This window comes from Impatiens glandulifera, chromosome 4, assembly GCF_907164915.1.
Source record: "Impatiens glandulifera chromosome 4, dImpGla2.1, whole genome shotgun sequence".
NCBI lineage: Eukaryota > Viridiplantae > Streptophyta > Magnoliopsida > Ericales > Balsaminaceae > Impatiens > Impatiens glandulifera.
Window position 1 is genome coordinate 57,248,152 of NC_061865.1, and position 12,885 is coordinate 57,261,036.

Here is a 12,885-nt window from a genome sequence, read left to right on the forward strand (position 1 = left end):
AAGATTCAAAAATAATTTAACACTATATATACAAACATACAAAATTCTGAAACATAAAGGAGACATTCCTAAAACAGAAGTGATAGGGTGCACATTCTACCAGGACCACCATTTTCTTAAATAATAATAGTAATGATCAATTTTATAATCGCTAGAAACTACATAATAGATACAATATATAATAAAATAAATAAAACTAGGGATTTGCCATTACTTAGAACCCACTATCTTTCAATCTCCTGCCCCCTAACTAGCAACAGTTCAAAATAATGAAAAAAAAAAACATTTATTTTTTAATTGGCACGCGATTTCGATTTAAATTGTCCCTTTATGAGCGGGTTTTTTTAGTTTATCCGGTGGTTGAATGATGTAGCGATGATGTTATTTGTATTCCCGTCCCGATCTCATCTCGATTCTGTTCCGAACACGATAAACACAATTAAATATATAAAATCACTAATATATATTTATTTATTCATTTTGTTTTTATAGGAGCTTAAGTTTATTTTTTATATAATAATATTATATTAAATTTATTTTTATATAATATATATATATATATATATATATATATATATATATTAGAGAATATAGGGGATAATAGTAAAAATCTCTAAAGTAAAATGAGTCGGGAATGATAAATGGATTATCCATCCTGATTCGTCTCATTGTCATCCCTATTACCCACAAACATGACATTTATTTTAATTTATAGTGTTTTAAGTGATAATCGAACCCATAACTTTTAATTTTTTAAAAACATTTTTATCACTTAAAATATTTTAATGGGTTAAAATATTTTTAATTTAATATCTATTTTTAATATATTTTTTTATTGAAGTGACTAAGAACTTTACTAAATTTGTATCTCAAATCTCTTCAATAGGTCTACTATTCCCAACATTAGTATTACACATCATTGAATTTTTCAAAATTCTTTTTGAATATTTCACAGTATATTATGATAATTTGCTTAAACACAAAACAAAACATCCTAAATTAGATCAATGAATTGTATTTTACATGATTCTTCTTGTTGATTTTTTTCATCTCTATAAAAACTTTCAGTTTTTATTATTAATTGATTATTGGATTTTTCAATGGACTGACCTATACAATAATGTCTATATAGCTTCTTCCAATTAGAATAATCACCAAACAATCAAATCCCATCATAAAATTAATTAAACCAAATATTTATTTCCTTTTTTAAATGAATGATGAAAAGAAGGTGTTTTCTTAGGGAGGATTCAACTAGATTTTTCTAAAATATATAATATAACTAAAATCTATTCATTATTTATTAGAACGGATTCAATTAGATTTTTTTTAAAATTTCAACCATAATTAAATATTATTTTATTTACTTTCTCATTAATTATACAATTAAATTTATTAATAAAAACACTAAAATACCACCTATTTAAAAAATAATTATCATTACATATTAATACATTTTAAATGTTTTTACCTAAACAAATTTACCCCAAAAATCAATAACAATCAACATTATTTAAATAAACTAAATTTAAATAAGATAAATAACATTAAGAAACTAGCATTCAAATGGGACATTGCTTCTCAATGAAAAAAAATATTTAGGGATGTCATATTCCACACATTTTAAATATTTTATTTTTAAAATTCAAGTATTTTTAAGTCTCAAATTTATTTTCTAAATTGTGACAAAATTTAAAGAAGCTTATTTATCTACAAATTTAACCAATATATTTGTTAGTGTGAGTTGTGAATACTCATATTAACTTAACTTAGGGTCATTAATTCGAGTTGACACGCGAACCATTTATAAAATAAATAAAAAATATTGAGTGTAGATAAAAAAAAAAAGTTGTAAACGAAATCAATCGAAACAAAATCTAATAATATTGGTCAAAGTCGACTCCTTCAAAATCGAATCATATTGGTCCAAATCGAGCCAAAGGACTAACGATTTTTTAAAACCGAACTCAATAGTTGAGTTTGTTGTCTTAGTAGATTAATTGATGATGGTTAAAATTTAAAAAATAAGTAAATTTAATTACATAAAAAAAAAGTTGATCCTTAAAGATCTATACTTATAATTAAGTTATCAGACTATTAAATATAATACATGTTTATAAAATATATATATATAATAATAATAATAGAAGATTCTTTATTTATTGTAAAAAAATAAAAATATTTATGCTAAATTGATTTATATGTAATTTATTATTAATTATAATTTTAAAACGAATTATATATTTTTAGTATTATATAACAATGTTTTTTTTTTTAAAGCTGATCAAATCAAACGAACGTACTAATAAATCAAAATTATTTTTTAATCGAACATACTAATAATATCGAAACTATATTTTAAAACTAACGGGAACGATATAATTATCCACAAACACGATGAAATGGAGTGAGCTGAAATATCAGTTTAACTTTAACACACTTTTAAACTTAATGGAAACTTTAATAAACTTATAAACTTAATGGCAACTTTAATTTTCATATACAAATTAAAGGGCGAATTAATATAATTTTAGTCCTCATTAACAAAGAAAGAAAATTATTGGTGGACGACAGTCAATTTATTAAACTACTTATGTAGGTATTAAAGTAGTCGATTTCTAAAGAATAATATGTACGGTCTTATTTGATGTGATAAATTTTATCTAAATAAAAACTTGGTATCTTACCTTTAATTATTTAAAACAATAATTAAAATAAAAATATATTTTTATTTATTTATTGAAAATACCGTGCATTAATACAATAAAACAAGTATTACTTTTGAAAAATGAAACAATAATATTTAATTCAATAAAACAAACAAGTATTACTTTTGAAAAATAGGACTGAAAATATAATTGAATGTGAATAGAAACAACACTAAGGCATAACATTATTATTTTTTTTTAATTAGAAAGAACTAATATGACATGATCTAAAGTCATACACCTAAAAAGTATAACCTTGCTTCAATTTAAACCGTTTTTAGATTGAATTGAATTCGTGATATTTTATGTATCTTAAGTCGACTCTTACTACCTCACTACCTTGTTAGGTCAACAAAATACATATATTGGATATACATTAGGATAAAAAAAAACTCATTATAATAACATTAACATGACTAATGAAATCAAGGTTTTCCATTTCAAAAATAACTAAAAGCACAAACCACTCAAATAGACAAATCAAAGTTTACAAATAAACTCAATATCCTTTGTCGCTACCAACATGATGCTCGAAAAATACTTCTTCTATCGTAGTTAACACCAAAATATATATCCCATTTTCTAGCTTAGCGACAACAACAGGTAGATATCTCCAGCCTCCTTGAGACATCCTGGGTTTGAACCCGTCAGGCGATAAGTTTTGCGCTTGGTTAAATGGTTAAGTGTATTTGCAGGCTATGTGTTTAACCCTTTGTGGCCACATTTTTGAACTCACCAATATATATAGTCCAGTGTATTTCTCCTTTAATTTTCTAAAAAAAATAATATATATATATAGGTTTGATTTAGCAATCTTTTCTTTATATTTTGTAAATTCTAAAATATATTTGTTGTTTGGTGATAAATTCATAATTTTCAATTTTGCTAAATATGGATAATAATCCTCTTCACACATGCATACAATTCTTAACTGAAAATAACAAATTCTTTATAGTTTATACTTTTTATGTACATAGTTAGAACATTGTTTCGATAACCATCCTACTGAGATTGCGATCAATGCATGTGTGTGTGAATGGGATTGTAATCGATTCCGTGTATCTTAAGGTAGACTTGACGATCGAAACTAAATCTAACTCTCGTTTTGCAAGATTAATCGAACAAGAAAAGGATCAAAATATATTGCTAGTCCAAGAAATGTTATTATCATTTTTGGAAATATTTTACTTTTGTATAAAGTATTAATTTCTATGAATGAAAAAGACATGGCCACCACAAATGGACTAGCCAACTAAAAGGGGGACCATGGAATCTTTGAAAATATTCAACTATTATAAGGTTTGTTAATATGTTACTAGCACCACTTCTTCTACACGAAGTACCAATAGAAGAAGAGTTTGCAAGCTAATAATAATAATATACATAGTGAGAACATGTCAACGACAATGTTTCTCCAATAACATATAATCATAAGACAAGTACGGTTCCAATATTTTATTATTATTCTTAGACATTTTGCTTGTTAAGGTTGATGCTTTTCGATCAATCAATCATTTACATCTTTTGGTTGAGATGTTAAATACCCATTTGATTCTCATCTTCCTTACCCATATTATATAATAATTCCATCATATTCTTCACCCACCTCCCTTCTTCTTCCTTCTTCTACTTTTTCTTGTTGCTTGTTATTACATTTGCTTTATGGGGAGACAACCTTGTTGCGACAAGGTTGGTCTTAACCGTGGTCCTTGGACGGTAGATGAAGATCGCAAGCTCGTGACCTTTATCCTTAACAATGGCATCCAATGTTGGCGACAAGTTCCAAAACTCGCAGGTTGGTTTTATAATCTTATGTTTATCTTTCTCTTTAGGGTTTTGTTCATGGAGGAGTAATAGAACCCCTAACTAGCTTAATTAATGTTTAAGGTTTGTTGAGATGTGGAAAGAGTTGTAGATTGAGATGGATCAATTACCTTAGACCAGATCTCAAGAGGGGAGGATTTACGGATGCGGAAGAGGATATGGTAATCGAGCTTCAAACACGATATGGCAATAGGTATGTACTTATTTCTATGGTATAAACATGTATTGCTATAATTAGGTTTTGTCCCACATATAATTTATCATTTGGGCAGGTGGTCTAAGATTGCATCACATTTTCCTGGTCGTACCGATAATGAAATAAAAAATCATTGGAACACCAAAATCAAGAAGAAGTTAAAGCATATTGAATTGGACACAACCATCACCCATAAACCCATAGAGGAAGATGGAAACGATAATGGAGGATCATCACAATCGGATTCTTCAAAAGCTAAGGAGATGGAATTGAACATCACGTCACAAATTGAAGTACCGGACTTTAGTAACACACAAACATCACAAAGTGAAGGATCATGTGATGTTGAGGCCACTTCTTCGAAGATCAATGAGATATGGGAAATGTTGGACATGGAATCATCGATTGTGAATGAAACAAATCGATCAAACACATTGTTCTCATTCGAAGAGGAGATCCAAAGATGGTTTGCGAGCCCTAGTAACGATGTCTCGTGGGATGCTTTGACTAATCTCGAAGAGATTTTTCAATAAGAAAATGTTGGATTTGTGTGTGATGCAATATTTTTTTTTAATGTTTAAGGGTCATATTGTACCCTAATATCTTTATCAAGTATATATATATATAAACTTATCATAGAACAAGTTTGTATGCAAGGTTTTAAGAGAGCTACAAAAGTAAACAAATCAAGATAACTTGATTGTTGATGCTCATATATATCTATAATAATAAACATTGATTCCATTTAATCAAACAAAATATAGATTGAGCAAAGAAAAACTATGAAAGTATGATTGTTTTTCCTTATAAGTTAAGAACAATAGTTTTTCATTTAAAAAATATTATTGACAACATTCATTATTAATGTCAAAGTTTATGATATATAGAGAACAACTAATATAAATATATATAATATGATGTCTAATTAATTTAAAATATTTATATAAACATATTGAAGTCAAAATTGTTTTTGTTGTTAGTTTCAACATCTTTATTAACAGCTAGCATGCACATATTTAAAGGAGGGATAATAATAGACCACAAAATAAAATAATTAAGTAGTTGAAAATATTTGTATATAAAATCATTCTAATTTTTTTATTATTTTAAAATATATAATGTGGATACCACACTCAAATCCATGACTTTGGATATACTGATTCTTATATTTTACCTTTAATCTTCATTCTTTCTAAATTAATAGGTATTAGGTCTAGATCAACTTGCCATATCCAGTCTAAACTTTTAAAATGATAAAATTGTTTACCAGTAATTTATTATTATTATTATTTTTATTTTTAAACAAATACACTTAATTAAATTTATTTAGAAAATTTAGGTACATTTTCTGAAAATTGAAGCACTTAGTGGAATTAATTAAGATATTAAAATAAATAATTTGAACTAGTTTGATGCTTATAATCTTATTTCATAATGATTGGTTTTAACATTTATACATTATCATATCCATGGAATTGAATTAAATACATTTGATTGATGTTGGTTATTTGTTTTCAATAGTCTATTGGAAATGTAGGCCAAGGGTTATTGACTTTGTTTAATATGACACTAATTCTTATTTAATATTTGTTTTAATTAATATTTAGTCCAAATAATTAGTAGTGGTTTCTTCATTTTTTTATTATTTATTAAATTATAAAAAAACTATTGAAAAGTCTGTAATCTTTAATAAGTCAAAATAATTAGTAGTGGTTTCTTCATTTCTTGATTAGTTCTTAAATTATAAAAACTATTTAAAAGTCTTTAATCTTTAATAAAAGAATGACCTTATTATACCTTTATTTTTATTTAAAATTGAATTTACACCTTAAATATAAAAAATTATTTAAAATATTATAAAAAATTTAATTTGTGTTAAAATAGATACAAATTCCTAGTGGTGTATGTATTTACATTTTTCAACATTCACATTCTTCATTTTTTTTTAGGATTTTCTGTTATATTTTTAGTAACGATGTTATAAATTAAAATAATGACAATAATGTTACTCATTTATCTCTTTTATGTTTATATATTGTGAGTTTTTGTTGTGCTTCAAAAAAGTTACAGAATAAGACTTGTACTAAAATGGTTGTTATCCCTCTAATGAAAATGAATGTAATTTGATTTGAGACGAAAATAAGTTTATTAGTTAAAATAAGATCTAACTCAAATTAAAAAAAAAAAATTAAATTAAATATAAAAAACAATGCTATTAAAATCTAAAGTTAATTCTTAAAATATACTGATTTTAAGATTATAAAATTTTGATTTTAAGTAAAAGAGTTAAAATAATTTGGATTTTACAATTTTATACTATTTTATATTAAAAAAATAAATTTATTTTAATTATATACAATTTTAAAATTAATTGATATAAAATAATTAATTATAAATATAATTAATAATAAAATATAATTAATATTTTTCAAATTAAACTATTACTATATTAATTAAATTTTAGATTTTAGAGGTTGATAACTAATAAAAAAAAGTTTAGGTAAACTCTCAATTTTGAATGTTGAAATTTCAAATTTTAATTATATAATAAAAATTGTATATTTAGAGTTACGTTCTTTATTTTTATTTTGTACTATTTAAAAGAATCTAATTGTTTCAAACAAAATAAATATATAACAAATAAATTTAAACAAAAATGAATGTAAAAAAAAAAAATAGACGAACGGACTCTCATCCGGGAAAGATTAGTGTTGCCCTAATTATTTTTAAAATTGTAATTTAACCGGCCCATCAAGAATTTCACAGAAACCGGCCCAATAATAATCCTATAAGTAGCAAGCAGTTCTTCTTCGGAAAGCACAAACTCAGAAGCCCTAGTTCCACCCGCCGCAGCAATAAGAGTATGTTCTTCATTTCAAAACCCTAATTATCCATTTTCTTTAAATCTCGTGTTCTTCATTATTAGTATATCGATTCGCTTCAGGCGTTGCGTTCTTCGGTTATCCGATTGACGCGTCAACGGAAGCGTATAATTAACCATTTCTCGATTTATCAATTTCGTCTTGGTTTGTCCAATTCGAATTTTCATTTCCGTATTTGCATCTTCGATTGCTCATACGATCGGCGTCGAGAAATATTCAATAATGTTCAAACAGTGTTTATTATTAGATTAGATCTTTGTTGCTTCTACTGGTGAACTCTCTTTAATTATCATAGTGATGTTCGTGTTTCCGAAGCATAGATCCATTCTTAAATGTTGCCAGTTTTAAACAGATCGTTGTATATAATCTAATTGCATCGACTCTACCTGTCTATTGGCATATCTTCATTCGATTTCCTTCCGAATTAATCAGAATTTCATTATGATTTTGAATCGTTGCTTCTACTGGTGAACTCTATCTATGTCAATGATGATGTTCGTGTTTCCGAAGCATAGATTCATTCTTAAATGTTGCCAGTTTTAAACAGATCGTTGTATTTAATCTCATTGCATCGTCTCTACCTGTCTATTGGCATATCTTCGTTCGATTTACTTCTGAATCAATTAGAATTTCATGATGATTTTGAATCGTTGTTGCTTCTACTGGTGAACTCAATCTGTTTCAATGATGATGTTCGTGTTTCCGAAGCATAGATCGATTCTTAAATGCTACCAGTTTTAAACAGATCGTTGCAGTTAATCTCTTTGCATCGAATCTACCTGTCTATTGGTATATCTTTATTAGTCGTTTTATCTTCTGAATCAATCTGAAATTCTTGATTCGATCATTGATCGTTGCTTCTACTGGTGAACTCAATCTGTTTCAATGATGATGTTCGTGTTTCCGAAGCATAAATGAATATTTAAGCCAGTTTTAAACAGCTTGTTGCAATCTTCTTGCTTCTATGCTACCTGTCTATTGGTATATTTTCTATGATATAAATACGATTTGATTAATAAAGAGATGATGTTTCAATTAAAAATATAAATTTTAAAATATTATATATTTTTTATTTTTAAGTAATTTTATTATAAAAATGTCATTAAATCGAAAATTATGAAACTTTAAATGAAAAAGAAAATTATAATCAGAAATGTAATAATATCAAAGCTTATAAATATACATGACTAATTTTAAATGAATATGTACTTAAGAAGAGGAACTAAAAACGATTAGAAAAAGATGTCTTTGTACGTTGAAAAGAAGACATTGAATTAATAGGTTTTTGATGTTTTTTTATGAAATTTTAAGAAATGATATTAGTTTTATATAGTTTATAATTTTGTGTTTGATATATATAAATATATAAATAAAAGAATAGTTAAGTTTTATAAATATGAATTTAAATTTATTATTATTATTTTTTAGATTTATTTATATTATAAATAATATTGTTTATTAGTATAATAATGTTATTATTTACTAATTAATATAATTTTAATCAAAATATAAAAAATTAATTATAATATTAATTGTAAATTATATTTATTTGATTTAATTATTATTAATATTTATAATGAAATAAACTTAAAATAAAAATATAAAATAAATAATATTATTTATAATATAAGTAAATATAAAAAATTATAATTAATAAATTTATTGTTATAAAAATAAATAAATATTTTTTAATTAAATTATTGAATTATGTAAAAAATATATATTATAAATGATTATATATAATAAAAATATTAATTTAAGTAATAAATTATATATAATATTAATAGAGGGTATAATGAGAAATTAAAAATTAAATAATATAATAATAGTATAGTATAAAGGATATAATAGTCTAACTTTATAGAAATAGTAAAAATGTAAGCTCACCCGTAATAAAATAAATATAGAAAACAAAAATGAGTGGTAGTTAATTACTTTATTAATAACTCTATAATATTTACATATATTATGCTCCTCTCCCAGGATTCCTTTTCCTTTGATCAACGGTTCTCAAATAATACAAATTTTATTATAAAATAATAATAATAATTTAACACTAATTAATCCAAACACCCTAGTAACACATAGTCCTAACTAAACAATAAACTACACTTTTATTTATATACTTTTATTTATATGGTAAAAGATGTTAGAGAGATATAATACGTATTTTTTTTATAATATTTTAAATAAAAATTGTCAATATATAAATTGGCAAATTATTATTAGATAGTTAAATATGTTTTATTTTTTTCTTTGTTAAACTCTTAATTTTATGTTTTATTTATATTTTGTTTGATTGAAATTAGTATGCTGATATCTTCTGTTTAACTTATTTTAGATAAAATTCTTGTTATGTGAGCTATCTTAGATAAATACTCTTAGTAACTAGCTAATTTAAAGTGTTTAATTTTAACTAAAAATTTCTTTTAAGTTTTAGTAGAATTATGATATTAAAGATATTGCTAACTTCTAAAATAATATTGCATCTTATGTAACAATATCATTATTTAAAAGATAAAGTCAAACACATACTATTCAACCTAAAAACGTTTTGACACAATACATACCAACAATTGTTAGGGAATATGTACAATATACAAGTAACACCATTTTAATCAGAACGGGGAATTGGTCAAGCCTCCTTCTCGAAGAACCATTTGAGAATCCAAGTGGCCGCTGCAATAGCTCGAGGAGACCACACGAATCTCATGTCGAGCTTTCCACTCTTCCGAAGGTTTAAGGATCATCGGTTTCTCAATCACACCCGAACAAACCGATAACATGGTCATGTAATCCATGCCACCTAATTGGCCCTCAAATGACACTGCCTTCCCATTCTTGTTCCAAGGATTCCAAATAACTGTAATTATAACGTAATCGAGTTCAATTCTCATTAAAAATAAAATTGTTGTTATGACTAATCACATTTATTAAGATCTAAACATACCCACATCTGGCAAGCCTTCTTTGCGAACCACCAAAGTCTTTTTCTTCTTGTGGTCTATAATGGCAATATCTTCATTTGTATTCAAATAAACTCGATCCACCTACATTAACTCAAGCCAAGTTTCAATTGAACTATATTTCTTCTTCGAAACGACAATAAATAAAAAGAAAAGAGACCTCGCCATCAAAAGTAATGGCATCAGCTTGCTCAGTAAATCTCTTCCGTTGATCCAAGTTATCCAGGTAATCGAGCGTCTCCAATCCTTCCACACGAACTTCGCTGTATATCAAAATTGTTTATTGACGCTTCAAGAATGTTGTTTAACTAGATTTATTGCATATTAGTATTTTCTTTAACATAATATATATGAGAAATGCATCTAACTTGTAACTGTTTTATTAATAAATTTTTTATCATTTGTGCCCGAACAAAAATTGGAACATATTTCTAAAATCCCAATTCTTTTTCGGGCATATGGGTTTTTTTGTTGAAAAAAATTTGAGTTGGTTAAACTTTAAAACATGGAATATTTGCACCTACGACCCAACTTTAGGCTAGTTATTTGAAGTTATTAACATTCTATTAACATAATCTAAATTATTAACACATTATTAAAATACCCTCTTTTTACAAAAAAAGTAAATGAAGATCATTGTATACTTATATTCATAACATCTTTTACTAAAATAGTTTAATTTTCAATAAGATCAAACAAAACAAAACAAAGGATTTAAAGAAATGGGTTAGAAAGAAACCTGATATCGGATACGCATAAGGAGTTGCAAAGTGAGAATGTAAATGCAAAAGGCTTTGAATCAGTGTTCTTAACACAAGGAACCAAAGTTAGCTTTCCCAAGTCCAAAGAAATACTTAGCCGCATTTCAAAGCTGCAAAAAAACCAAACAAATCTTCACAAACATGACTAAAAAACAAAGCAAACATAAGCTTAAAACAGAGCTTCACCTAGATGGCCACATCTTCTTATCTTCTTTTGTAGCCTTAAAGATGAGATTAACACTTGACGACGACTGATTGCTATTGGGAACAAGTAATCGCAATGGAGAATCGCAGTCTTCGTCTAGTGACCAGAATATCTTTCTTGGAGACAGAGGTGTCTCCGAATTGCCAAACTTCGAATTGAAAGAACAATAATTCATCAAATTTTACTGACTAAATTATAAGATTATGATGTAAACTAGTTCGAACCTGTCGAAACCTGATTGAAATCCCTCCTCTTAATGATTCAGGTGATTTCGAAATCGCCTAATCGAATCCAATCCAATCCAGTGCAACAAATTAGAAATTGATTAATCGATTATGAAGATGATGATGATGATGATGATGATGATAAGGAATTAGAATCAATCACCTTGCCGCCGCTAACAGATAGCAATTCCTCTCCATGATTGTTTTTCCAGGAGATGAGACGTCCATTTTGAAGTAAAACCTATCAGCATTCCACATAACATCAAATCTAGGGTTTCATCTCGACAATTTAAGCATAGATCATGTATTATGAATAATGAACGTAATGCATGTGAAATTGTTAAGAAACGGAGCAAAAGTGAAGAAGAAAGAACCACAGCAGATGATCCGCCAGGTTCAGAAAGCGAAATTCGATGGAATCGATCGGAATAATCGAAGACTTTTAACGGAGTTTGTTTCATCATCATCATCATATACCGAAGCCACGTCCACCTTATTCTCTTTATCAATGGACAGAGATCGTCGTTTTCTTTGATTCTCTCCAGCTACATATATAATGAAAATGAAAATGAGATCTGACAAATTACACGTCGAAATCGCACAATCAACTGCAACAGTGTGTACATAGGAACGCGTCTGGATTTGGTTGGTAGAGAGAGTAGAAATGATACCTTAGGTTGATTTTTCTTGAATGCAATCGATTTGGAGTTTGATAGATACTGCCGTGAGCCGTCCCTACTTGAACTTTACAGAGATTGATTCCCGTGGCTTACGGAAAGTGGATGATGAGGATTGAGGAGACATATTTGTAAATTAACAAGAGATTGAAGAATTCGGAATCAATTGAAACTTGAAAAGAGAGATGAATTGATTGGATTACTAATGATTTCTCTTCAGCTAGGAGACTTCCATCCATTACATTTACGATCGCTTTCAGAGAACGATCGGAATCTACCGTTTGCCAAGTTTCTGCGCGCCAGAATGTAAGCAAGATATGAGTTTTATGTTTTCAAATAATCCGAAACCCAAGGCGATGGGTATGGTAGTAAAAAAATTATGTAATATAGGGCGGGGATGATAAACGCATTCACGTCTTACTTTAGAAAAAAAAAATACATT

The 12,885-nt window shown here is 26.7% G+C and overlaps 2 protein-coding genes and 4 non-coding genes across 6 annotated transcripts; 5 read left to right on the plus strand and 1 right to left on the minus strand.

Annotated features, from left to right (window-relative positions):
• Positions 1–4,370: 4,370 nt before the first annotated feature.
• Positions 4,371–5,391, plus strand: LOC124936526 (transcription factor MYB20-like). The gene is made up of 3 exons (XM_047477031.1): positions 4,371–4,503; positions 4,596–4,725; positions 4,805–5,391. Exons 1-3 carry the CDS (start codon positions 4,371–4,373, stop codon positions 5,259–5,261), a joined length of 720 nt encoding a protein of 239 aa, XP_047332987.1. The 3' UTR covers positions 5,262–5,391.
• A 2,477-nt stretch (positions 5,392–7,868) lies between these two features.
• On the plus strand, positions 7,869–8,014 carry LOC124937187. The gene has a single exon (XR_007099297.1). It is a non-coding gene; the product is annotated as a small nucleolar RNA snoR137 (small nucleolar RNA).
• A 50-nt stretch (positions 8,015–8,064) lies between these two features.
• LOC124937189 lies at positions 8,065–8,209 on the plus strand. Its single transcript, XR_007099299.1, has one exon. It is a non-coding gene; the product is annotated as a small nucleolar RNA snoR137 (small nucleolar RNA).
• Positions 8,210–8,262: 53 nt separating this feature from the next.
• On the plus strand, positions 8,263–8,407 carry LOC124937190. Its single transcript, XR_007099300.1, has one exon. It is a non-coding gene; the product is annotated as a small nucleolar RNA snoR137 (small nucleolar RNA).
• A 56-nt stretch (positions 8,408–8,463) lies between these two features.
• LOC124937188 lies at positions 8,464–8,599 on the plus strand. Its single transcript, XR_007099298.1, has one exon. It is a non-coding gene; the product is annotated as a small nucleolar RNA snoR137 (small nucleolar RNA).
• A 1,521-nt stretch (positions 8,600–10,120) lies between these two features.
• LOC124936294 (putative glucose-6-phosphate 1-epimerase) lies at positions 10,121–12,627 on the minus strand. The gene is made up of 9 exons (XM_047476782.1): positions 12,438–12,627; positions 12,141–12,311; positions 11,930–12,007; positions 11,767–11,823; positions 11,524–11,690; positions 11,316–11,447; positions 10,737–10,839; positions 10,561–10,660; positions 10,121–10,473 (listed from the first exon to the last, which is right to left on the minus strand). The coding sequence occupies exons 2-9, from the start codon at positions 12,237–12,239 to the stop codon at positions 10,229–10,231; spliced, it is 981 nt and encodes a 326-aa protein (XP_047332738.1). The 5' UTR covers positions 12,240–12,311; positions 12,438–12,627; the 3' UTR covers positions 10,121–10,228.
• Between the last annotated feature and the right edge of the window lie 258 nt (positions 12,628–12,885).

What these genes read in the sequence shown, in the direction of transcription:
- LOC124936526 (XM_047477031.1), top strand. Translation starts at nt 4,371, where the DNA reads ATGGGGAGACAACCTTGTTGCGACAAGGTTGGTCTTAACCGTGGTCCT. An exon ending in ACAAGTTCCAAAACTCGCAG is followed by an intron (nt 4,504 to 4,595) that starts GTTGGTTTTATA and finishes TTAATGTTTAAG; the next exon opens with GTTTGTTGAGATGTGGAAAG. An exon ending in CAAACACGATATGGCAATAG is followed by an intron (nt 4,726 to 4,804) that starts GTATGTACTTAT and finishes TCATTTGGGCAG; the next exon opens with GTGGTCTAAGATTGCATCAC.
- LOC124936294 (XM_047476782.1), bottom strand. Translation starts at nt 12,239, where the DNA reads ATGATGATGATGATGAAACAAACTCCGTTAAAAGTCTTCGATTATTCC. An exon ending in TATCTGTTAGCGGCGGCAAG is followed by an intron (nt 11,824 to 11,929) that starts GTGATTGATTCT and finishes GGATTCGATTAG; the next exon opens with GCGATTTCGAAATCACCTGA. An exon ending in AGAAGGCTTGCCAGATGTGG is followed by an intron (nt 10,474 to 10,560) that starts GTATGTTTAGAT and finishes TTATAATTACAG; the next exon opens with TTATTTGGAATCCTTGGAAC.